This window comes from Mus caroli, unplaced genomic scaffold, assembly GCF_978045245.1.
Source record: "Mus caroli unplaced genomic scaffold, Mus_caroli_1 scaffold_7, whole genome shotgun sequence".
Lineage (NCBI taxonomy): Eukaryota > Metazoa > Chordata > Mammalia > Rodentia > Muridae > Mus > Mus caroli.
The window spans coordinates 1,369,342-1,396,536 of record NW_028227262.1 but is presented as its reverse complement, the minus strand read 5'-3'; the positions used below and the strand labels follow the sequence as shown (position 1 = coordinate 1,396,536).

At 43.6% G+C, this 27,195-nt stretch overlaps 1 protein-coding gene across 5 annotated transcripts in view; it reads right to left on the bottom strand.

Annotated features, from left to right (window-relative positions):
- Window positions 1-266: 266 nt before the first annotated feature.
- The window catches only part of Tmtc1 (transmembrane O-mannosyltransferase targeting cadherins 1), a 348,737-nt gene continuing 321,808 nt past the window's right edge, over window positions 267-27,195 (bottom strand). Inside the window, exons 12-18 of one of the 5 annotated variants that reach the window (XM_085839758.1) lie at window positions 17,479-17,581; window positions 15,447-15,582; window positions 14,754-14,898; window positions 13,738-13,875; window positions 12,612-12,734; window positions 11,162-11,239; window positions 267-6,185 (exon numbers count right to left, since the gene is read on the bottom strand). In XM_085839758.1, the coding sequence (XP_085695884.1) occupies window positions 6,045-6,185; window positions 11,162-11,239; window positions 12,612-12,734; window positions 13,738-13,875; window positions 14,754-14,898; window positions 15,447-15,582; window positions 17,479-17,581 (864 nt within the window). In that variant the 3' untranslated portion in view covers window positions 267-6,044. The remainder of the gene's footprint in view (window positions 6,186-11,161; window positions 11,240-12,611; window positions 12,735-13,737; window positions 13,876-14,753; window positions 14,899-15,446; window positions 15,583-17,478; window positions 17,582-27,195) is intronic. The other 4 variants (XM_029478417.2, XM_029478419.2, XM_029478420.2 and 1 more) reach the window with 4 other exon arrangements.

Here is a 27,195-nt window from a genome sequence, read left to right as displayed (position 1 = left end):
TGTCTGGAGTCAGGTGTCCCTCATGATCTTCCTGCTTCATTGTCTTCTTTGCCTTTCGACATTTCCTCCTGCCCCAAGCTGGCCCTGGGTTTTGATGGAGATTGTGGTGTTTTACCCCCCTTTTGTGCTAGTGATGGGATGCTTGTGACCCCACTCACTAGTGAGCATTAAGACAGAATTAGCAAAAGCTAGCAAGCAGAGGAAAGGGAAGGATAGATAACACAGAGGCTAATGGGGAGGATAAAGTTGCATGAGGTAAAGTACAGAGATGTGGGGGGGTGGAGGGAGGAGGGAAGGAGGAGGGAGGGAGGGACTTTGTGTGTGTGTGTGTGTGTGTGTGTTGGGTCTAGGTACTGCTTAACCACTGATTTCTAACTTCCATTTGCACACACACACAAACAAAAAAAGGCCCAAAGACACCTACAAAGCCAGCAGAGGGCAGAGTCTGGCCTGGTGGTGTCTGCCAAGGGAGACAAGGGCAGAGTCTCCTGCAGAAAAGTAGGCACTTGTGATGTGGATAACAGGTAAGGACAGGCCACCTTTACTTTTGGAGCCTAGATTTACTAGCAAAAAGACTATTAATGGAATCTAATCAGAGAACCTGAGAGACCGAGGCCAGACAGAATTCTTATTTTACCATGTTTTATATAAAATAGACATTTACATAAATTTTATTTTTGAAAGACTTAGGCAAAGTATACAGTCAGACTTAAATGGAGAAATATTTTAAGCAGCATAGCAAAAATAATGCAGGTGTACATTTATATACAATCACCCAAAATAGGAACACTGAGCAGACAGAACAAAGAACAAGGTCCTGACAGCAAACACAGTGACCTCCACACAGTCAAAACAAGCCCTGGCCTCTGGAGACACCTCAGCACCCTGGGCTCCCGGGAAAGTGACAGGGTCACTACAAGAACTTTAAGCACATAGACTATAAAGTAAGGGTTACTATTCTTGCCATGTTACAGACCCGGGCAACCCGATTCTTCCCGGGATTGTTTGTGTTTTGTTGTGGTTGTGGTGCACACTACTGAGAATGACAGGAGTGGGGGCCAAATCATTTATCTCCACAGATGCATAGCAGTGCTTTTCAATACACTGAAGAGGCTCATGGACAGGACAGTACTTCACGGGGGACAAACTCCACTGAGACAGACCAACCTGCCTCAGCGGTGCAGCTCCTCGGAGTGACTCTACGATTAGAACTCTGAAGCAGTAATCTTGCACTAGTGTGCCCCCATGATGGGCCAACAGCTAAAGAACCCCCGAAGGATATGCACTAGGAACTTCCAGATTCTCTATGAATATAGAGTGTGTGCCAATGGAAGACATCCTGATCTCTGCATGCAGATGTTTCCAGTTAGGAACAGCTGCTTACCTACATTTACAACATCAGACCAGGACTGCACACATTGTGAGGCACTGTCTCTTTTTAAAGTTACATGTCCTGCTGGCTTTAATCAGAAGAGTCCAAATGATCAAAATGGAATATTTTAATGAGTCAACTGACAGCTTCATGTATTTTTTCTATCCTGTGGTCCCACTTTGATAGGAAGCCATCGTTTTTACTATAGCTATTTATCTGCTCTCTCAGAACAAAGAGCTCATAGAAACAAAAATATTAGAAGTGTTTTCAGAACTATGCAACATCTTTGAATTGAAAATTTGTAATAACGGCAAGAAGTATTATATTTCCGACATTGTTTTTGGTATTCCATAGCCTTAGCTTATATGGCTGCTGTCTGGGAGTAAGGTTTGACAGACATCTATAGTATTACCTGTAAAAGGATGCCATTTAGATACTTGGGCTTTGCAGTATTTGGGAAATGACAACCTACAATGGAAACTGTGATATGAAAATAAGAAAGCAAGAACAAGCCAACTCCTTAGTACAGGTACTCGCCATGTACCACTACTGTCAGGAGTCTCCTGAAGGCTTCTCCTCCTGGGTGGACCCACCACAGACAGAAAAGAAAGGCATTTTTGCTTATGATTCTTGCTTTTAAAAAGTGTTTGTATGAGTGTGTGTGTTTTTTTTGTTGTTGTTGTTGGTGGTTTTTTTCTGTGTAGCCATGGCTGTCCTGGAACTCACTCTAGACCAGGCCGGTCTGTAAGTCAGAGTTCCACCTGTCTGCCTCCCAAGTGCTGGGATTAAAGGTGTGCACCACCACCACCTGGCTCAAAAAACAAAACAGGTTTGAGTAAGTATAATCAAGAACTAAACGACAAAGCCCCAGTGTCTGTGCCAGGCAGAGAGAGAGAGAGAGAGAGAGAGAGAGAGAGAGGGAGGGAGGCAGAGGCAAGCACTGAGCCTTGGACACCTTCTAAGAGCCCAAAGAAATCATGGTTTTGTTTTTCATTTGTTATCTTTGGTACCTTGCCTGGTACATGCACATAGCAAGGTGGTGCCTCTCCATCTGACACCCAAGCATTTTCTAAATAGAAGGGCAAATTATAGTCCAGTGGCCACAAGCATAAAGCCACCCCACTCATCCACCTCCCAGTCTGTCTAGGAGTAATGGCCGTTAACCAACCCATAGGGCAATGACTCTTTCTTTAGAATTCTTTGGCTTACTTTAGTCTAATCTAGAAATAGAATTGTCATTTTAATGACATCCCCTTGGTAAAAGTCACAATCCTCCTTAGTTAAAGTGCTCAGCCCTGCAGGACTTTGCTAGCACCAGAGGAAGGGTCCTAGTTCTCTCAAGGTAGCCAGTGCTGGGAGACTGTGTGCTGGAGGGAGGACCTCCCTCCCAACCCATGCTGCTCTGAAAGCAGGATATAAACTGTCTGCTAACAGTCACAAGAAATGGGACATTTATTTTCTTTTCTCCCTCAGTTTAGTCACCTCAGGTTGGCTTCCACAGTGTGGTTTAGAATTTGTATTTAGTCTTGGCTGAAAGCTGCAAAAAGCCTGTGAAATTCTGCTGTAGACTTCAAAAGAGAACCTGCATACTAATGTAGACAAAACTTCAAAAGAAACAACTCCAGGGCTGAGATGTCACTGGTAGCCAGTGATAGAAGGCTCCCCTGGCATACATGAAGTTCCAACCCCAGAACCACACAAACAAACAAGGGCCCCCAGGCCTCAAAGAGCACTATTCCCCATGGTCTCCATATTTTTGGTCTATTCACCTGTGTTCCACCACCAAATCAGGTTTTATAAATGGCATTATATCACTTGAATCATTTTGAAAAATCCTAACCAAATAACCCCCAAGCCATTCCTATAACTTCTAGGTCAATGGGCACTCAAATGGACTGCCACATGTGTGGATTTCATGACATTGGCTGGGTCTAGGTACGATGAAGGTCAGGCCTGAAAAGGAATGGTGGTGGTGGTGGGAGGGGCTACAAGGATGTGTGTTAAGGGCTCTGTGTAAGGAAGGAAGAACTTCAGGAATGCTATGCTGGGGTTCAGAACAGGTAAAGTAAGTCCTGACTTGTTCTTTGTCTCCTTCCTACCTAAGGCATAGTTCAGAATTCTGAGACACAGGGCTGGACACAAACAAACAAAAAACATGAAGAATAAATTTAGCTGTGGACAGAGCTCAGAGGGAGTGTTTCCTGGTGTGCACAAGGTCCTGGGTCTGAGTCTCAGTACCCATGATGAGACCCTGCTAGGACAAAGCCAGCTCTGCCCCCAGGCGTCAGAACAGCTCTTCAGTCACCATGGGGCACAAGCTTGCTGATGGCAAAGCAGATGCATTTTCATGAGACACCAGGCTCGGTTTCTACTGTAATAAAGATGACTCTACGTCACAAGGACCAAATACCATGTTACAAAATACACTCAACAAAATACACTCAAACAGTTTGCAACTGATCATCTCACAGGAAACATTTCAACCATGGAAACTATCTCACTGGCTCATTTCAATAAAGGATCCAAAATATCAAGGCCAACAAAGCAAGCTGATTTTGCTTTTCTTTGTAAGCAGTGCTTATTTTTACTGCTTCAGGAGATGTCAAAGTGGGGGGACAAATGAGAAAGAAGAGAGGCCCAGATACAGCAGTCTCCTAGATGTCATGTGGCTTTTTCTCCTCTGAAAGGTTTATGTTGTAGTTGCCTTTTTAATTATTCTAGCAAGTGTATACTGAGACCTTCTGAAGTGCTTTCTGTAAGGCAAAGTCCTGTCAAATGTTGTAGTTCAATCTATTCCATTACCTTTTAATGCATCCATTTTGTTAAATACTATTATAACTAAGAGGTGACTTTTACCAAGGATCCCTGCCATCCAACTTAGGGGCTAGGAATTATTTTATAATAAACACTATAGTACACTTTTTGACCTTGGGAGTAAAGATTTATATCTTAGATGGAAAAAATAAGATTTTAGATCAATTTATGATAATTTAGGTAATGTTGACAGAAACTAGGTGACAAAAAGTGCCCCCAAAAAGCAGGTGTGTGTTGGATCAACTCCCTCACCATGCCTTTCCAAATGCATTTCCAGCCATTTACTTCAGCTTATCTGCTTCAGAAACAGCACACAGAGGCACTGCATTCTGATGCTGGGCTGTAAGCAGCAAAGGGTTTTCCCTCGGGCCTGGCTGCACTGGTGAGATGATTTTGCTTTCCACCTGTCATGTCTGTGTGATGGCTGGCTCAGCATCAGGACCTGCATGGCCTGTGGTGTTTTGTTTTTAGTGATGAGCCCTTCCAAATCCTTCCCTCCCCAAACACCGAGCTGACCCTAACTCCATTAGTCTTATTGGCAAATAACTAATATGATTTAGGGAGACTGTGAAAGCTTTCCTATCTTGCAATTTTCATATGCTTGGTTTTGAGAGCTGCTATCAAAATGACTATGTACAGAGGAAAAAAACCAAGAATTATGGATATATATTAAATATTTTATAAGTTATACAATAAATAACACTAAAAATAATGTCAAATTATGATTTCAACTTTGTCTTCCTTATTTTTAAATATAAATATATTTTTAAAAAATTATGAATTTTGACTTTATCCTAGAGTTTTAAAGTATTCTCTATGAAGTCTCCAAACTCACTTGTGTTTTAAATACAGAATCCTCAGTAAATCTCAAAAGTCAATGACAGAGCTCTTTTCTCTCAACTTAAAAGAGTCTATGAGAAATTCTGTAACACAATGTAAAGATTCTTTAGTGCTCAAATATATCTTTCAAAAACAATAAATCTCGCAAGTCTTAATCTTAAGAGAATAAAGTAGAGCCCTTCTCTGGACAGACCCTTTAACACTTCTGTGAAGAGTGCAGCCCACAGCTCCACACCTGAGCAATACATTTCAGGGTCCCAACCTCAGTGTTAATGCACTCAGAAGGCTCAGAGTGGAGACACAACACTAGTGAAACCTGGAATACAGTTCAAACATTTAAAACACTTCCATAAAGAATCAAGGGTGCTGAGCTTCGACTTTCCTATAGAGATAAACATAGCCACATACAATTCTAGAAGATTCCATCTTGGTGTTTTAGGCACTAGAAAAAAACATATACCAGAGTAGCATTTAATGTACTTCTCCAAAGGTGCTTGGTGATACTCTGGGCGATGCTAGCCCAAGCCCAGCTATCAAGTGCTCTGCTCCCCTGCCTCCACAGGGCTCTACCAATGCTCTTCACCACCGACTCTAGATTCTTGAGAATTAACTGAACTTCACAAGCGGATTTTCAAGGGCTGACTTCAGAGAACACATCTTTTCTTAGGAACAGCTGCTGTGTTTACAGGACTTTGAGTTTCTGTATTTCTGGGCTATAGTAATAATGGAGGTCACTATCTGCTGCCAAAGCACTGCTTAATATCCTGGGACTGGGGGTCACACAGGAGCCGGCAAAGCGTGCACTTGCTATCTCCCTTCCCTGTAGACAGTGTGCTATCCTCTGCTGTTTGTCTCTTCATGGAAACAACTCTTTCAGCACAGTCATCAGTGACTGACTCCCACTGTGCCACCAGGAGAGGACTGCCTGGCTGGCAGAGCCTGCTGTGTATAAGCAAGGCCTCCCCAACTCTGTCCTCTTCAGGCCGGTGAGTCCCACGTGAAAGTGTCCTTTTTTGATCTATGTTTGATCCCGTTCTCTGACTTCTTGTAACCTCCTCTCCAGGCGATCCAGCTTGGCCAGATTTTCCTTCAGCAGCTTGCTGTCTGGAACCAGCTTCAGGGCTCTCTCATAATAGGCCCTTGCAGACACATAGCTTCCCTGCAGAGAAAGAAAGGGAGCAAGACTCTGCTCAGCACAATCCTCTGAAGATGGAGAAGGGACCTCCCTTTCCTCTGACTGCCAGTAATCAAGGCTCCGCTAAGGAATCCTTATCCATGGATATTTTCATCCTATCTCTTGGTGCTTTGGGGAAATCCATTTGTTTTAAGAACCAGCCAGCTGGGGAATGTGGAGGCTGATAGTTACAGCATAAGGTTCAATGGCAGAAACACAGATTTCAGCTTTCTCAGTATGGAGAAGGAGACTGTCATTTTATAGTGTTCTCAGCAGATTAGCACTGATCTGCTATTCTCTCTAAGCAAAGAGGCTTGGAGTAGGGCATGGGGAGGAAGGGAGAACAATAATCAAACAGATATCCTATTTTATCTTTTTAGTTTGTTCTAACCTTCACCTTGAAACACAAAAGCAGTCTTTGCCTTAATGAAAGCTTTACACAAAGAAAAGACTCGATTAAAGAGATGGACTTGGAGCTGGACAGATGGCTCGGTAGTTAGGAACACTTGTTTTTGTAGAGAACCCTGGGGGATGGTGCCACCCACATCACCTACATGATGGCTCACAACTACCTGTGACTCCAGTTCAAGGGATCCAACACTCTCTTCTGACCTTTGTGCACATACATGCAGGCAACACACTCATACACACAAAATAAATACATCTTTAAAAAAAATTAAAGATTGCCTTAGGTTTATCTCCTAAGTCATATAGTACTGGTGAAAAGCACCAGCCAGCCACTGCAAAAGGGCAGAAAGAACGTGACCTCTGACCTGCTGAACACACTCTGTCAACACTCACCTGTTTAATACTATGAAGACCAGTGTGCCTGGGTCTAAATGGCCACTGACAATTGGGCAGATCTAGTAGCTTTTTCCTATTCCCCCTTTTACTGCCTACTGTATCATCTTCCTTATCTGGTGCAGCCTTGCAGATCTGTATCCTGTAGAGTCTAAGACTACAGCTTCTGTTATCCATTTCCTCTGCTTACAGGCTCAGGAAGCTCATGAGACTTGTAAGACTCATGAAGCCCCTTTCTGAGGTTAAATAAGCAGCAGACAGTTGCAGAAAATTGTGGAAGGGGATTCCTGAAAGTCAGGTAGGAGGCTCTAGAGACACAACTGAGAGAGGCTTTCAGAGATGCAGGTGCTCTTGAGTCACCCACAGTCCTGTAAGAAACGCCACTAGAAATTCATTGCTTCATCTTAGATAGGACCCTTTCTGTGGTTTGCTCTATCCGGAGCATATATGTTTACACCTTCCCTAGGAAGCTGCCCAATTTCTTCCCATTCTAGAACTATGAATTGATTTTATATCATCCTTAGCTGTGGTTATGATGTGGTTAGACACTAGAGATGTTCTAAATTTCCATCACAATATAAAACAACATCTCTCTAAGCTAGCAGCTAATGTTTACCAAGCTGTATCTTCCCACATGTGATAATGTGGAAAGAGCTTAGGTGCTGCCCGATACCACAGTGAGATGCCCACAGGATGCTGTAGTCATCCCATCATTGGGTAGACTGTTCAGTTTCTGTGACTCACTTTCTAGTTGTCATGGTGTCTATGTGTGCAGCTGCTAAAAGTGAAAAGTGGAAATGACGAGGAAAACTTTGTACCCTGAGTACCAGCGATGGCTTGTGCAGACAGACACATCTGACAATTGATGATGAAAGGCCAAACTGCCTTGGAACAGGAGCCCAGTTCTGCAGCACTGTTGGTTCGCTAACTCTAGCATCCTTCTGAAATTTTTATTTCTGTTAAGCTTAGTGTGTATGTGGGCACCTTGAATGCTTTTGAATCCAAGAGCTCTCAAAATACCCCATGTAGTGGGCCACAAAGTTCTTGGAACCTACCCTGAATTTGGGTCTCACCCTTAACCTTGGTATTGTCTCAGATTGCTGGGTTTCTTTGCCCTTTCGGACAAAATCTAGTTCGCCTTCTCTCCCTCAAATTGTTCTTTTCTTGATTAAACTGTAAACCCTGTTTGTTTACTTTTTTCAATTATATCCCTTAAGCCAATGACTCCAATTCTATGGTGTGTAGGAATTGGAATGATTTGATTTCTAGAACTGACTTTTAATTAACCAAGACTAAGACCCATCAAGCATATTAGACACATTTCCTGGGCCCAATTGCTGTTGTCAGCTGCTGCCCCTTAGACAATGAGACACAGAGCAAGCTCAGTGTCACAGAGTCTTCTAGTGTACAGTAACATTCTACAAAGCACAGATGGTCATCACGAGGCCATGTTGAAACAGTATTTTGAAATATGGCTTGTATGATGGAATCCTCTTAGAGGTTGTAGTTTGAGCCCATCTACTTCATTTTATGTAAAAGTTCATGGAATATACTAGAGAGCAAATATCCCTAACCCAAAAAGTACAAAATGTTCAAAGTCTGGCACTTTCTGAGCAGACAAAATACCATAAATGGAAGATTCTGTAACTGACCTCATGGAGTGGCCTACCTGTCAAATTACAGACACACTAAAAATACGCTATACAATTACCAGCATCATCAGCATGAAAGCTGGAGAGAATGTTCCATTTAGCCTTGACTGTCCACATCTGAGGCACTTCAGGTCACAAGCACTGACTTAGACTGATGAGTGTCCTTCCTTCCTAGGGCAGTTGCAACTCTCATGGTCTTCCCCCCATCTGTACCACCTCCATGTAAGGCCTTATTTCTTCACCTCCATAACTCCTAGAGGTTCACTCTCTCCAGTCACAGGGCAGAGGCCAGGGCCAAGGTGAGCAGCACTGATGAACACTCCTTGGAAAAGACACAGCAAGACCAGGCTTGTCCTTGCATGCCTAGTGCTAATATCCTGGACTATGGTGGCCTCAGAGTGACACTGCCAAGCTATGTGCCCACTACGTATCGTTCAAATTCACCCACAGAATTGTTAAGCTATGAGTGTGGGAGTTTCCTATTGCCCAGGTTAATCTATGACGTCTGCAGTGACAAAGGCTGATTAGTTTAAATAGAGGCCAATTACACTAGAAAATAACACACTCAATAGATAAATTAACCACAGAACTTTGATCTTTGGTATATTCCATCGGAGAAAAGTGTACATCCTCTTTAAAAACAACTACTAAATGTATAACTTACATATTTAAACAATTGCACTATTCTAAAGAAAGCTTCACAGCTGGGTGTTGCTGAACATCTCACAGTACTGCAGAGCAGAGCATAGGTCTGTGACTGAGCAGCAGTGTGCTTACGATCGATCCCCACACTGAGGTCTGTTGTCTTATCCACACAGCCAGGAGTCCCTGTCCCTTTGCTGCCTTAGAGTGCTCAGTGCCTATGGAAGGAAAACACTGGCAGGCCTCCTGAAAATTCTCCACAGCATCAAATGATGTGTTCATAAAAGGATAAAGAAGTATAAGAGTATGTTCTATAGGGGTGTGGTGAGGTATGGGGAAGGGGGTGCCTCAGTCATGTCAAGGCATCCCTTCCCCCTCAGGGACCAGCCACACGACAGTATAGTATAGAATAAAGTCTATTCAGGGCATGGGAAGGGTAGTTAAGAAAGTAGTGGAGGCAGAGAAAGGCAGAGAGAAGTAGAAGCTAGCCATGACCATGTGGAGAGAGTGGGGAAGGGAATGGGGAGAGAGGAGGAACAAAGGGGCATCACCACGCTGTCTGCACCCCTGCAGAGTCTGAGAGAAGCCTGCGGAGAAGTTAGTTCAACAAGTCAGACCTTGGCATCTCTGTGCAAAGAGACCCAGCTTACCTGGCATGAAGCCCAAGTTCCTGGGAAGCTCTGGTAGGCCTCACTCTTTTGGGCCTCCACGTCTACCTTCTCTTCTCTGACCAGCCATGCTCCTGCTTACTATTTCCCAAGCACACCAAGCACCTCAGCCTCAGGCCTTTGCGTGTGCTCTTTATCTGTCCACATGACTCAATCCCTTCCGCTCTCTGCAGTCTACAGGAGCCTTCTTCTGAGAGCCCTGCCAACATCCTCTCTTCTCATCCTATTTGTGTCAGATGCTTCTTACCATCTGATATATTCTAGGCGCACACACACACACACACACACACACACACACACACACATATATATATATGCATGCGTGTATTTATTGCCTGTCACCCCAAACTAGAACACAAACTCCAGTGGACAGCAATTTCTGGCTTGTCTGATCACTGTTACATGCCCAGTGTCTCGATGTACACCTGGAACGCAGGATGGATGCTCGGTGGAGATGCCGGTAGGATGAGTGAGTACAGACATGAATGAATCATGACACATCTTTGACTTTATTGGCTATAAACAACAATCCCACTCAGGGTCACTTTCAATCATTCTTGGCAGAAAGACTCACCCAAAGTTAGCTTCAGGGAGTGTGGACCATAGCAGACAAATGTGCTTTCTACTTAAAGGTTAGGGAATAAAAAACGTTTTCACACACAAAATAAAGGGGCAGTAGAACTGGCTTGGTAGTGAAGAGTGCATACTGCTCTTACAGAAGACCCACATTCAGCTCTTAGCACCCCTGTTGGGCATCTCACAAGTGCCTGTAATTGCAGCTCTAGGGGACCCATGAACGCCCTCTTCTGGCCTCTGATGGCATTGCACTCAAATATACAAACCCATATTCACATACACATAATAAAAATAAAAATGAAAATAAAAACAGGAGATAGTAGAGCAGTGTTTAAACTAACAGTCTGGTATTGCTGGGGAGTCGAGTCAGCAGGCTTCATAGGGTCAGTACACACAGACTTCAACCACTGTCTGATGGCTCTTTTTCCCAGCACATGTGATTCTCCTCATGAGCAGCAGTGCATGGAGTTTTATTTAGAAACATTAAGAAGGGGTCCATGATGTCCACTGTTTAATACAGCTCTTGTGAATTTTACTTTCAAAAATGCCTGTTTGAAGTATTCTAATCCTTTCAAAGAGAAAATGTACCAGGGTGGATGAGAACAGTGAGTGCCACACCTACCTGGATGTGCCGGATGCCACCCATGTTCATCCATGCCTGTGCCTGGTCAGGATCCAGGGTCACGGCAGCTTCATAGCTCTGAGCAAGGAAGGAAAGCTTCACGTTAGGGCTTGAGAAGGGCCCGCAGTGCTGCAGAACTGTGCAGACCCCCTGGGCGCATGGAGAGTCTGAGAGGTGACAGCCACTGGCAGATGGCAAACCCAGTCTGTTATTTTTTCAGAGCTCATGGTTTTGAAGTGGGGTTCCTGCACGAGGGGACCCAGGGACTACTGTGACAACACACATATGTCTGGCCTGCCCTTGGTGGACTTGGGATTTCTGAAATAGCTTGTTTCTCTGGTTCTCCAGAAAAACTGTGTGTGTGGCCTTCTTCACCATAAATGAGCTGATGAGGAACATTTCTGATGGGATTACAGAATCCAAGGAGTGTAGTTCAGTACAGAGCAGATGCCCCAGGCCTGATCCCCAGCACTCAAAAATCAAAGACCCTGAGGTGTTCTCCTGAGCGGCTCCACGATGGGGCAGCCCAGCCCCCTGCAGCCTCCTGCTTGCTGCTAGGCTGCTAAGGCAGCATGCTCACACTACTTAGTGGGAATGCGGATACCTGTCTTTTTCCTCTGTCTTTTCAAAGCTGTTCAGAGCTGAAATGTGGGGGCACACTGTTATAATTTTCTGCTCTGGGGCAAATCTGCACCTTAATGCTGAAGTGTTTAAATTTGTTTTGTTTTTGTTTGTTTGTTTGTTTTTTGATTAGCCTTGAACTTGTGACCCTATTGCCTCTGCCTCCAGATATATCACTACATCCTGCAGACATAGTAATGTTTTTAAACAACAGCCCCTGCCTCTTTCTGTGTGTGTGTGTGTGCGCGCGCGTGGGAGGTACATGCATGCCACTCTAAGTATGTGGAAAGGAGGCCACCTTGAGGAGTCAATACTCTTCTTCCACCATTGTGGTTCCCAGGTGGTCAGGCTTGGAGGCAAGTGCCTTTACCCACTGAACCATCTTGCCATCCCTGATAAGTACCTGATGTGGTATTTATTAAGCTTCAGAAGAAAAGTCACTGCAAGAATGGATGGTCTGAAGGGGCTTCTTGAGGTAGAAGAGGAAATCCAGAGGTGCTGGGGTGTGTCACATACACATAAAAAGCTACTTGGGCTCCAGTCTAGCTGTGATCATAGGTTCTTCCAGAGAAAACAGAGAAGACTGGCTCTTTAAAATCCTAGAATATGGAATGCTTTGAATGCTTTCTATCCAGGACAACTCAAAAGAAAATGCAAAGGTACTGTGTAAAAGAGTCACCAAACATCAGGGGCTTAAATGAGATGCAAGAGTGATGACTCATCAGAAGCTCCTTCTGTGACCATCAGGGACTGAGGCTGGGTGAGCTTCCTTATTGACTGCAGTATCCACTTAAACCTGTAAACTGAATGACAGTTTTGTGTGTTTTACCTCAAAAGCTTTGTCCAGAAGGTTCTGTTCTCTTAGCTGATTTCCTTTTGTAAAGAAAAGTTCAGATATGACTTTTGGGTCCTTGGGCTTCAGTTGAAGAGCCTTCTCTATGGCCTCGAGCGCCTGCAGCAGTAGGAAAGGAAGGGATGGAGAGGGCCAGGTGAAGGAACCCAAACTTAAGGAGTGGCATCTACACCTTGGTTCATGTCTCTCAGCCAGTGTGACACTTGACAAACAAAACCAATTAAAAGCTCCAGAAAATCATTTTCTTATACTTCAGGTTCTCCATTCACAGATGACCAAGAGCAAACACTGATCGGCTGCACTGCTGTAGTGGCATTTGCCCTGATCACATGTCCTGGATCTCCTGGCCACCGTTTGCCCTGACCACATGTCCTGGAGCTCCTGGCTGCTGTGCCTGCCCCGCCTTTGCACACAAACATTACTTAGAAGCACAGTTCTGCCTTTCTGTTAAGGCTTCAAAGTTTATCCTAGGATCATAACCTTCCCCAGGTCTCTCTAAATAATCTCCCCAAGGACCAGGGCTGCATTTTTTCCTTCCTATCTTATACCTGGAATCTATTACAGTGTCTACCACACTTTGCAGACATTTAACAAGCATTTTCTTGAGTAGGTTCATGAACTTTATAATTGTGTGATTTTTTTTTCTTTAATAGGTAGATAAAGAGTCACAGTTGTGACAGTTCTGCCTTCCAAGGCTGATATGAGGACTGCATCAAACATTAGAACTTGGAGAGCCAGCGGGCATACAGGGGCTGGGCAGCTGGACACAAACTGTAACTATGAGATAAAGTATCTGCAACCAAAGAGGAGCCAAGAACGTGCTGTTTCAAGACGTGTTGTGAGGTAAGAGGGTGCCTGAGAACAGCTCCCGGGCTCCTGGGCTCCTGGGGGGTAGGATGTGGAGACGGGGGGGGGGTGTAGGATGTGGAGACAGAGGGGGTAGGATGTGGAGAGAAATGTTCTCAAGACCTCATGGCCTTGTGAACTTGGTGCTGGAGGAGCACGTGGCACACACTGTTTTCTATGTCAGACCCCACATGGCTCTGAGGGCCCCTTTGTCCTGGCATCCCTGCTTGCTTTGGGTGGCTGAGTGCTTGGTTACCTTCCCATGGTGCTCCTGCTTGCTGTGGATTGCTGACAGGAGGCGGTAGCACTCCAGGCACCTGGGCTCCTCAGAGACTATGTGGCTGGTTATCTTTTCAGCTTCTTTGGTCTGACCCATCACTGCTAAAACCTGTGCCTGCAAAACAAGAGGGCACTGAGCTTAGAAGACACCTGGTCATGCCACAGCAGATGGAGCACCCTCTGCAGAGAGGTATCCACAACACATCCCAGCATAAAGCATGTTAGAGAGAGCTGAATGCCCACAGCAGAGGTTCAGCATTTGGCTGCTGATACATGCATGTATCCCACTGGTGGGAGTGCCACGGGGACCCAGCAAACGGTCTAGAGTCTTAAAAAAAGATGTCAGTACACACCAGGAAGTAGTTCCCTACCATCCTGACAGAACAGGATGCTTGCAAGATGGCAAGGCTGATGGAGAAAGAAGGAAGCATGGAATTCAAAATACTAAAATTAAAATATTGGTGGTATTAAATGCCCTGAGTTTGATACCACACTGCAGTTACATGAGAGAATATCCACACAGGAATCAAGTATGTTAGAGAGAAAGGGAGAGGCATCTACAACAAACTGTAGTGCCAGCAAAGACATGCCATGAACTAATGAGCGTGGAGATACATCTACACATCTGCATAAACACACCTGTCTGCTCACACTCACACATCAGTGGAAGTCACAAACAGATGCATCAAAGGGACCAGAACTAGTGGACCTGGGTCAGGTATTCCAGACAATTTTATTTTTGATTGGTTTGGTTTAGTGTGGTGCTGGTGACTAGAACCCAGGCTCTGTGTATACTAGGCAAGTACTCTGTCAGTACCCAAAGCTCTCTTGAAACTTCCTTTGGTCAGTTTGGAAACAAGGCTTCTCAACAATATGAGCATCACACAGCTACCCTAGCACATTGTTTCCCTTCCAGCTCAGAGGCTCAGCAGTCTCATCTCTGCTTGCAAGCTGCACTTATACCTAGTATCACTTCCTCTCTTCTCTACTTACCAGAGCCAGGCGGAGATCCCTCTGGGAAGGTTGGAGTGAGACAGCTTCCCTGTACACCTCCAGTGCCTCCTTGTGTCGGCCAGTATTGTAATAGAGCGCTCCCAGAGGTGACAGTACCTCAGCCGTGCGGGCCACCTTCAGGGCACTACAGAGAGAAGGGCAGACAGATGTTTCCTTCTGTGGACACATTCCCAAAGGTCTGCGCTTAGCAGAGGAGGACTGTCCAGTTAGAGCCTTGCTTGAACTTAGTCTGTTTTGGATCAAGGTCATGTTGAACCCTGATTGAATGAATGCCTATAACCTACTAAGCTGGCAACTGGATCTCAAGAGTCTGTACTAGCAACAGTGATTGACTTGTTCAGATTCTGACAAAGTGGCAGCCTTACATCTGTTTCTACATTGAAATCACTGCTTCATTTTGTGTTGTCATCCATAGCTCCAGATAATTGGGCTAATTAAGGTAGACAAATCCCAACGCCCCCCCACCCCCCACCCCCCACCCCACGATGAGCACTGTGGCCCAGCAGTCGGGTAAGTGCTGTGAGCACATAACTACACTGCCATGCTGTTCTGTCACCGGAGTTGGCAGCATGTGCTCCTGTTCTGAGTGCCTGCCTGTTCCAGGTACTAAGACACCAGTGGAAACTGCTGATGGTGCCAGGAGGCCGAGAAAGTGGAGGGGAGGGACTGTACCGTCTGTACCACTCTTCAGCCTTGCTGTTCTCTCCCAGGGACCTGTAGAGTCGGCCTAGGTTCACCACAGCCACATGATGGCTTGGGTTGAGCTGGATGGCCTGCTGGTAGTGAGCCACGGCCTTCTCGGGAAAGCCTGCAGTATGGTGGGATGGGAAGAGAACAGACCACAGGAATGAGAGCCATGGCTACCAGTCTCCCTTTTGAGATATGCCATCCTTACTAGCATGATAGCATCATACTATCAGATATGCAGTTTGTGATCAGATTGAGTATCAGTCTCTTATGCTTGTCTCTACCTAACCTTGGACCATTTCATTATTCACCAATACGTACAAAGAAATTAGTAACAAGTCAGCAGTGTTGTTTGTTTGAGATAGAGTCTTAACCTTTAGCTAAGGCTGGCCTGGAAATCACTATGTAGCCCAGGGTGGCCTTGAACTCATAGAAACCCACAGTTTCAGTCTAAATGCTATGATGACAGGCATGAGCCACCACAACTGGTGATGGTTATTTATCTAAGACACCATTGCTTCCCACTGTACACAAAACTAAACAGGCCACTGTAGAAAGAACACAGGCCTCAGTAGATTCTAAAAGTCTGCTTTAAGATATGTGGCAATGCTGTCTTAAAAACCTTTTATTGAAACATTTCATTGAAACATTGAAAATACTTTATTCAATGTTATTTGTGTACGTGAGTGCATGTGTGCCTGCATGCGTGTGTGCGTGCGTAGGTGCATGAGTGCATGTGTGTCCATCTCATTGGCCTCAATGGTTGCATTTAATGTGACTTTAAACATAGTAGCAATTGCATCTGCCCAATGTGTATATTAAAATCTCTATGCTCACAAGGCCTCCACAGAAGTTTAGGATCCTATTTAGATACCTTTTGGGATTCAAGAGGTATTTTTTAAAACCACCCAAACAAAATGATCTCTTTACACACACACACACACACACACACACACACACTAACAGGTAAGGTCCTTAAGAGACTTGATAACAAAAGTCAGAGTGAGACTCAGGTCTCCCTGATCCAAGAAGGCCAGGAAACTAGCTAAGTGAGTGAATTTCAGAATGGCCCAAAGGGTAACTAACACATTGAATCCCTGTTCTCCACACTAATTTTCCCAGTTATGCTCTTTGAACACAGGCTTTTCTAGGACCATGTCATAGGGTTTTCAGTGATTCATCAGGGTTCTCTCCAGAGGCTCCTGTTGAGACTGCTGTGGAGTTGAAACGAAACGACAACCTTTGGTTCAGGTAAGTGAGCAAGTGTTCTTCTGGTCTTCCTACTTTAATAATGTATTATCATGTGTCTAATGATCCAGCAGGGGGCACCACACAGCAATTTTATATGCAAAAATAAGCTTGCTTTCCTTAGGTGAGCCAAATGTAAATTTATATTCTATTCAACAAAAAAGCTTCACAGATCCTAGAAAATTAAAATCCTTTCAAGAATTCAATATCAAAAAAAATAATAACCAGAACTGAATTCTCCTGTAGAACAAACAGTCTGTGAGCCAAAAGGACAGAATGGAACTTTTGTATCAAAGCCAAGAATCATCACATTACTTCTGAGGATTCATTACACATGAACACAGGGGTCTGCACGAATCACAGAGGAAAGTGAATCTGAGTCCAGTTCCACCCACCACAGGAGCCCAATGTATCAACTGCTAGAACATCAAGAAGAAGTCCCAGAGGCTTTTAAAAAAGTCAGTTATAGAAAGTAGCCAGCATCTGTTGGAAGGTAGGTTTGGAGGTGGGTGCTCATTGAGGGAGTACAGCAGTGACGTACAGCCCTGTGGGTGTGATGTAAGAAAGTCAGGATACGTAGGCTTAAGGCAAAGCCACTTTCTGCACAGGGAAGTTTCATTATAGACACAATTCCGAGCTGAGCTTGGAGATTTAGACAAATGATACCCTCACAGTGTAGGGTGGTCAGAAGTGTGGGCCACCTGCACAGCTGGTGACTGTACTGGTGTGAGAGAGAAAAGGGATCTCAGCAGAGTGGCATCTCACTCACCAGAGTCAACTAAGAAAACTGCATAGTTGTTGTGTAAGTCTGAGCTGTCCGGACAGTTCTTTATTCCAGCCTGGTAAACGTCCTCAGCTTCCTTAAATCTTTCCTTTAGCAGAGAACAAAGAAAAACAAAGTTTTATGAAATTAACAATACAAGGAAGATTCAGAGTGAGCAGGGAAAAGAGAGAGTGCTTACTGAGCCAGGCACTAAGACAGACATTATGGGCTGTGCCTGAATCCAAGCCTACACTTACTGTGCACAAGCACAGGTGCACAAGCACAGGTGTGCTCAGTTCCTACCACTGCAAACATGCTGGTACTTACTACTAAGATGAAGTGTCTGGATGGACCCAAACCTGTGTGTGGAAAAGGTCTGAGAATGATCTTTTAAATGGGTCCTCTCCACCTGCTGGGTTTGGAGGCAGAGTGCTCGGGTTGACAGAGAACACTCACCTTCCTTCCTACATCCCTCTAAGATTTGCTAGGGAAGTTTTCTGTGTAAGCTTGTGTGTGTGTGTGTGTGTGTGTGTGTGTGTGTGTGTGTGTGTGTGAGACAGAGCCCAAGTTGACCTAACCTCATTCCATAGCCCAGGCTGGTTTCTTAACTCACTACAAGCCTCTTGCCTTAACCACATGAGTGCTGGGATTGGGGACAGGTTTTAAGAAAGATGAGGAGAGACGCCTGGTTAAATGAAGGGAGGACTCTGTCTTACCCCTTCTCTTCTTGAAGTATTCCCACAGCTCACTGAACTCTGTGCTCCTTGCCTTATTAAATCTGTGCTTTCTGGGGCCTGGAGAGATGGCTCAGTGGTTAAGAGCATTGGCTGCTTTTTCAGAGGACCCTGGTTCAATTGCCAGAACCCACATGGCAGCTCACAAGTGTCTGTAAATCTAGTTCCAGGGGACCCAACACCTTCACACAGACATAAATGCAGGCAAACCACTTAGGCACATAAAGTATTTTTAAAACTGTATGTCCAACATTAAAAGGATGTAATTTATAAAAATAAGATAAATCCATGTTTTCTGAGTTGGCCTCCACAAAGCACTTATCTGTCTCCTTGAGGCATACCTCCAAACTCATATGGCATACCCCACACCAAACACCACACCTTCAAAAGATCATTTAGAACCAGCTAGGACCAGTTAGAAAACTGCCCCCCTGGTCTGTGCACCTTAACATATTTTAATTATTTACAATTTAATAAATTTTAATTCAGAACCCAATGATTTACAGATATTTTTCCTATAGTCATCTAAAACTATTATATTAACTGTTCTTTTGAAAACACATAGGTTAAAATTATGTAAATAACCAAAAGTTCTGAGAACTATCCAGAAACTATAGTTAACTAGTACTGCATTAATGTCAGGTAAAATAAGGCAATCCAGTACAAAGCTCTTTGCAATTTTCCGTATGCTAAAAGTTTATCACAAGTCAGACATTTGAAAATGCACACCGAAACAGGCCTGAGTAGGGCCACAGGCCTCATCCGGCCTGATCAGTGCTGGGGTAGCAGGAGCGCAGGGTTGCCTGACACCCGCCAGCTACCCACGACCCCCGCCGCAGGATTTTGGGACTGCTGGTGAGTGGAACACAGCTTCTGCTCCAATCCAATTGCGCGGGACCTGAGACTGCATTAGTTAGGGAAGCAGAAACCGGCCTGAGTAGGGCCACAGGCCTCATCCAGCCAGATCAGTGCCGGGGTAGCAGGAGAGCAGGGTTGCCTGACACCCGCCAGCTACCCACGACCCCCGCCGCAGGATTTTGGGACTGCTGGTGAGTGGAACACAGCTTCTGCTCCAGTCCAATCACGCGGGACCTGAGACTGCTCTGGTTGGGGAGAGAGAAATCCGGCCTACATAGGGCCACAACCCTCTTCCGGTCAGAAAAGCACCTGGGCAGCTGGGGCGCAGAGTCGGCTGACACTCACCAGCTACCCACAACACCCACCACAGGATCTTAAGACTTCTGGAGAGCGGAACACAGCTTCTGCTCCAATCCAATTGCACGCGGGACCAGAGACTGCATTAGTTAGGGAAGCAGAAAAACGGCCTGAGTAGGACCACAGGCCTCTTCCAGCTGGACCAGCACCGGGGTACCATCAGCTACCCACGACCCCCGCCGCAGGATTTAGAGACTGCTGGTGAGTGGAACACAGCTTCTGCTCCAATCTTTAAACAGTGACAACGATAACAACTAACCCCAGAGATTACCAGATGGCGAAAGGTAAACGTAATAATCTTACTAACAGAAACCAAGACCACCCACCATCATCAGAACCCAGCACCCCCACTTCGCCCAGTCCAGGGCACCCCAACACACCGGAAAAGTTAGACACGGATTTAAAAGCATATCTCCTGATGATGATAGAGGACTTCAAGAAGGACGTTAATAACACACTTAAAGAAATGCAGGAGAACACTGCTAAACAGGCAGAAGACAATAAAGAGGAAGCACAAAAATCCCTTAAAGAATTTCAGGAGAACACTGCTAAAGAGTTACAAATCCTTAAAGAAAAACACGATAACATAATCAAACAGGTAGAAGTCCTTACAGAAAAACAGGAAAACACATCCAAACAGATGATGGAAATGAACAAAACCATACTAGACCTAAAAAGGGAAGTAGACACAATAAAGAAAACCCAAAATGAGGCAACACTGGAGATAGAAACCCTAGGAAAGAAATCTGGAACCATAGATACGAGCATCAGCAACAGAATACAAGAGATGGAAGAGAGAATCTCAGGTGCAGAAGATTTCATAGAGAACATCGGCACAACAATCAAGGAAAATGTAAAATGCAAAAAGATCTAACTCAAAACATCCAAGAAATACAGGACGCAATGAGAAGACCAAACCTACGGATAATAGGAGTGGATGAGAATGAAGATTTTCAACTCAAAGGACCAGCAAACATCTTCAACAAAATTATAGAAGAAAACTTCCCAAATCTAAAGAAAGAGATGCCCATGAACATACAAGAAGCCTACAGAACTCCAAATAGACTGGACCAGAAAAGAAATACCTCCCGACACATAATAATCAGAGCAACAAATGCTCTAAATAAAGATAGAATACTAAAAGCAGTAAGAGAAAAAGGCCAAGTAACATATAAAGGCAAGCCTATCAGAATTACACCAGATTTTTCACCAGAGACTATGAAAGCCAGAAGATCCTGGACGGATGTTATACAGACACTAAAAGAACACAAATTCCAGCCCAGGCTACTATACCCAGCCAAACTCTCAATTAACATAGATGGAGAAACCAAAGTATTCCACGACAAAACCAAATTCACACATTATCTCTCCACGAATCCAGCCCTTCAAAGGATAATAACAGAAAAAAACCAATACAAGGACAGGAACCACGCCCTAGAAACAACAAGAAGGTAATCCCTCAACAAACCTAAAAGAAGACAGCCACAAGAACAAAATGCCAACCTTAACAACAAAAATAACAGGAAACAACAATTACTTTTCCTTAATATCTCTTAATATCAATGGACTCAACTCCCCGATAAAAAGACATAGACTAACAAACTGGCTACACAAACAAGACCCAACATTTTGCTGCTTACAGGAAACTCATCTCAGAGAAAAGGATAGACACTACCTCAGAATGAAAGGCTGGAAAACAATTTTCCAAGCAAATGGCATGAAGAAACAAGCTGGAGTAGCCATTCTAATATCTGATAAGATTGACTTCCAACCCAAAGTCATTAAAAAAGACAGGGAGGGACACTTCATACTCATCAAAGGTAAAATCCTCCATGAGGAACTATCAATCCTGAATATCTATGCTCCAAATACAAAGGCAGCCACATTCATTAAAGAAACTTTAGTAAAGCTCAAAGCACACATTGCACCTCATACAATAATAGTGGGAGACTTCAACACACCACTTTCACCAATGGACAGATCATGGAAACAGAAACTAAACAGGGACACAGTGAAACTAAGAGAAATTATGAATCAAATGGATCTGGCAGATATCTACAGAACATTCTATCCTAAAACAAAAGGATATACCTTCTTCTCAGCACCTCATGGTACCTTCTCCAAAATTGACCACATAATTGGTCACAAAGCAGGCCTCAACAGATATAAAAATATTGAAATTGTCCCATGCATCCTATCAGATCACCATGGACTAAGGCTGATCTTCAATAACAGAATAAATAATAGAAAGCCAACCTTCACGTGGAAACTGAACAACACTCTTCTCAATGATACCTTGGTCAAGGAAGGAATAAAGAAAGAAATTAAGGACTTTTTAGAGTTCAATGAAAATGAAGCCACAACATACCCAAACTTATGGGACGCAATGAAAGCATTTCTAAGAGGAAAACTCATAGCTCTGAGTGCCTCCAAAAGGAAACTAGAGAGAGCACACATTAGCAGCTTGACAACACACCTAAAAGCACTAGAACAAAAGGAAGCAAATTCACCCAAGAGGAGTAGACGGCAGGAAATAATCAAACTCAGGGGTGAAATCAACCAAGTGGAAACAAGAAAAACTATTCAAAGAATCAACCAATCAAGGAGCTGGTTCTTTGAGAAAATCAACAAGATAGATAAACCCTTAGCCAGCCTCACTAGAGGGCACAGGGAAAGCATCCTAATTAACAAAATCAGAAATGAAAAAGGAGACATAACAACAGATCCTGAAGACATCCAAAACACCATCAGATCCTTCTACCAAAGGCTATACTCAACAAAACTGGAGAACCTGGATGAAATGGAGAAGTTCCTAGACAGATACCAGGTACCAAAGTTGAATCAAGATCAGGTTAATGATCTAAACAGCCCTATATCCCCCAAAGAAATAGAAGCAGTCATTAATAGTCTCCCAACTAAAAAAAGCCCAGGACCAGATGGGTTTAGTGCAGAGTTCTATCAGACCTTCAAAGAAGATCTAATCCCAGTTCTTCACAAACTATTCCACAAAATAGAAACAGAAGGTACTCTACCCAACTCATTCTATGAAGCCACAATTACTCTGATACCTAAACCACAAAAAGACCCAACAAAGATAGAAAACTTCAGACCAATATCCCTTATGAATATTGATGCAAAAATCCTCAATAAAGTTCTTGCTAACCGAATCCAAGAACACATCAAAACAATCATCCATCCTGACCAAGTAGGTTTCATCCCAGGGATGCAGGGATGGTTCAATATACGGAAATCCATCAACGTAATCCAGTATATAAACAAACTCAAAGACAAAAACCACATGGTCATCTCCTTAGATGCGGAAAAAGCATTTGACAAGATCCAACACCCATTCATGATAAAAGTCTTGGAAAGATCAGGAATTCAAGGCCCATACCTAAACATGATAAAAGCAATCTACAGCAAACCAGTAGCCAACATCAAAGTAAATGGTGAGAAGCTTGAAGCAATCCCTCTAAAATCAGGGACTAGACAAGGCTGTCCACTTTCTCCATACCTATTCAACATTGTACTTGAAGTCCTAGCCAGAGCAATTCGACAACAAAAGGAGATCAAAGGGATACAAATTGGAAAAGATGAAGTCAAAATATCACTTTTTGCAGATGATATGATAGTATATATAAGGGACCCTAAAAATTCCACCAGAGAACTCCTAAGCCTGATAAACAGCTTCGGTGAAGTAGCTGGATATAAAATTAACTCAAACAAATCAATGGCCTTTCTCTACACAAAGAATAAACAGGCTGAGAAAGAAATTAGGGAAACAACACCCTTCTCAATAGTCACAAATAATATAAAATATCTTGGCGTGACTCTAACTAAGGAAGTGAAAGATCTGTATAATAAAAACTTCAAGTCTCTGAAGAAAGAAATTATAGAAGATCTCAGAAGATGGAAAGATCTCCCATGCTCATGGATTGGCAGGATCAACATTGTAAAAATGGCTATCTTGCCAAAAGCAATCTACAGATTCAATGCAATCCCCATCAAAATTCCAAATCAATTCTTCAACGAATTAGAAAGTGCAATCTGCAAATTCATCTGGAATAACAAAAAACCTAGGATAGCAAAAACTCTTCTCAAGGATAAAAGAACCTCTGGTGGAATCACCATGCCGGACCTAAAGCTCTACTACAGAGCAATTGTGATAAAAACTGCATGGTACTGGTATAGTGACAGACAAGTAGACCAATGGAATAGAATTGAAGACCCAGAAATGAACCCACACACCTATGGTCACTTGATCTTCGACAAGGGAGCTAAAAACATCCAGTGGAAGAAAGACAGCATTTTCAACAAATGGTGCTGGCACAACTGGTTGTTAACATGTAGAAGAATGCGAATCGATCCATTCCTATCTCCTTGTACTAAGGTCAAGTCTAAGTGGATCAAGGAACTTCACATAAAACCAGAGACATTGAAACTTATAGAGGAGAAAGTGGGGAAAAGCCTTGAAGATATGGGCACAGGGGAAAAATTCCTGAATAGAACAGTAATGGCTTGTGCTGTAAGATCGAGAATTGACAAGTGGGACCTCATGAAACTACAAAGCTTCTGCAAGGCTAAAGACACCATCAATAAGACAAAAAAACCACCAACAGATTGGGAAAGGATCTTCACCTATCCTAAATCAGATAAGGGACTAATATCCAATATATATAAAGAACTCAAGAAGGTGGACTCCAGAAAGTCAAATAACCCCATTAAAAAATGGGGCTCAGAACTGAACAAAGAATTCTCACCTGAGGAATACCGAATGGCAGAGAAGCACCTGAAAAAATGTTCAACATCCTTAATCATCAGGGAAATGCAAATCAAAACAACCCTGAGATTCCACCTCACACCAGTCAGAATGGCTAAGATCAAAAATTCAGGTGACAGCAGATGCTGGCGAGGATGTGGAGAAAGAGGAACACTCCTCCATTGTTGGTGGGATTGCAAGCTTGTACAACCACTCTGGAAATCAGTCTGGCGGTTCCTCAGAAAATTGGACATAGTACTACCGGAGGATCCAGCCATACCTCTCCTGGGCATATATCCAGAAGATGTCCCAACCGGTAAAAAGGACACATGCTCCACTATGTTCATAGCAGCCCTATTTATAATAGCCAGAAGCTGGAAAGAACCCAGATGTCCCTCAACAGAGGAATGGATACAGAAATTATGGTACATTTACACAATGGAGTACTACTCAGCTATTAAAAAGAATGAATTTATGAAATTCCTAGCCAAATGGATGGACCTGGAGGGCATCATCTTGAGTGAAGTAACACAATCACAAAAGAACTCACACAATATGTATTCATTGATAAGTGGATATTAGCCCAAAACTTAGGATACCCAAGATATAAGATACAATTTGATAAACGCATGAAACTCAAGAAGAATGAAGACCAAAGTGTGGACACTGTGCACCTTCTTAGAATTGGGAACAAAACACCCAGGGAAGGAGTTACAGAGACAAAGTTCGTAGCTGTGATGAAAGGATGGACCATTTAGAGACTGCTGTATCCAGGGATCCGTCCCATAATCAGCTTCTAAACGCTGACACCATTGCATACACTAGCAAGATTTTGCTGAAAGGACCCAAATATAGCTGTCTCTTGTGAGATGATGCCGGGGCCTAGCAAACACAGGAGTGGATGTTCACAGTCAGCTATTGGATGTATCACAGGGCTCCCAATGGAGAAGCTAGAGAAAGTACCCAAGGAGCTAAAGGGATCTGCAACCCTATTGTTGGAACAACATAATGTACTAACCAGAACCCTGGAGTTCTTGTCTCTAGCTGCATATGTATGGAAAGATGGCCTAGTCGGCCATCAATGGAAAGAGAGGCCCATTGGACTTGCAAACTTTATATGCCCCAATATAGGGGAATGCCAGGGCCAAAAGAATGGGAATGGGTGGGTAGGGAAGTGGGGGGCGCTATGGGGGACTTTTGGGATAGTATTGGAAATGTAATTGAGGAAAATATGTAATAAAAAAAAAAAAAAGAAGCCTAAAAAAAAAAAAAAAAGAAAATGCACACCTCGGCCGGTCAGTGAAGGTGTGTGTGGTGGCTATCCTTCATGCTGCTCAGCAAGCCTGGCTGAGAGATCTGGAACCTGGTGGGACCCCTGGGGCTCTTCATCTCATATGGAACCACCAGTGGTGACTAAGTCCAGTTATTTTAGCACCACTGAGGAAAGGGGGAAGTTTCTGTGTGACAAGATTTACTTATTGAATCAGATCCATAGGCCAGCAAAATGGACATTTCTCAGATACCTTCTCTAACTGCCAAGATCAACAGCTGTCACATTCAGAGAAGATGAATGAAAAATCTCAAAATGGGTACTTTAGATCTTAACAATAAGTCTGAAAGAAAGCTTTTGTTTGTTTGTTTTTTGAGACAGCAGTCTCTGTATGGCCTTACCTGTCCTGGAATTTACTCTGTCCTGGACCTACACTGTGGCACTTACACACACATGCCCATGTACACACAGATACACACACACACACATGCCCACACAATGCATATGTACATACAAATGTACACATAGATGCACACACACATACATGTCTCCCCCACATATTCATACACACATACATGCACACCAATGCACAAACACACATACATTTAAAAAAAAAAAAACAAATTTTGCGTCTTTACCTACAAGGCCCTATCATGGGTGGAAAGGAACTTACAAGGTCTCCTCCCTTCTTGAGGAGCTACTGGCAGTTAATGGTTGCTGGGGAAGGAAGACACTTCCTCCTCATTGGTATAGCTTATTTAAAATAAGAAACTCTACATAAATAATGCACTTATATTTAAAAAAACCTTCCAATGCAAAAGGACAGTGGCATTAGCTGAGATATTTATTACATTTTATTATTTTGGTTGTGAGAATACTGGAGACAGAAATCACAGCCTCACATGTGCTACTGAGGGAGATCCTGGCCCTATTAATTTAAATCTTTATAATCTCTTTAATGTTTGACCATTAAAGCTAGCTGGATATTCATACCAGCTTTCCTGACAGTAGTATTTAAGTGGTTTCTTTCATTGTTAGTTGAAGTATGAAGAAAATTAGACCTGACAGGATGAAAAGCAGAAAGGGGCTGTCATTTAGTCAGCACTACTGGGGAAGACTCTCATAGCACTGTCCAAGGCAAGGTGTATTGACTGTACAGGCAGCGTAGAGTGGAGCATCCTAACAACAGAAAACAGTCTCTGACACAGCCACAGGTCTATACCCCACCCAGAAATGTGTTTGCTCTAAGCAATAAAACAAGGCAGCCATGAAGTAGCCGTTCACTAGTGGAACACTGGGAAGCTCTAGATGTGTGTCTGTGGCAGTCTTGGGAGCAGAGGACTCATGGATTGGACACTCTGGGAAGCTAGCTGACCAGTCTGACATCCCGTGGCTTTATAACCTCCTGCAGACTACTCAAGACAGAGCAGCTCCAAAGCTGAAGCTGCCCAGCAGGCCTGCTTCCTGCCTCTTCAGTTTCACCACTGTTATTTTCTTTACCAAACAGTAAACGATCAACTTCAAGAGATCACGAGACATTTATGAGAAATATCCTATCAATATTTGATGTCTCATTTTCTTTCACATCCAACTGAAATGAATCAACTAGCTTGGCGTTCTTCCTCCCTGAGGAAACATCTGGCATTTTCTAGTGCTGCATGCCTTTGTCTCTCAGCAGAGTGTGAGCTGTGTGTGTGTGTTAATGGAGTAAAAGAGAAATGGCTGCTTCAAAGAGGAAAGCCAGA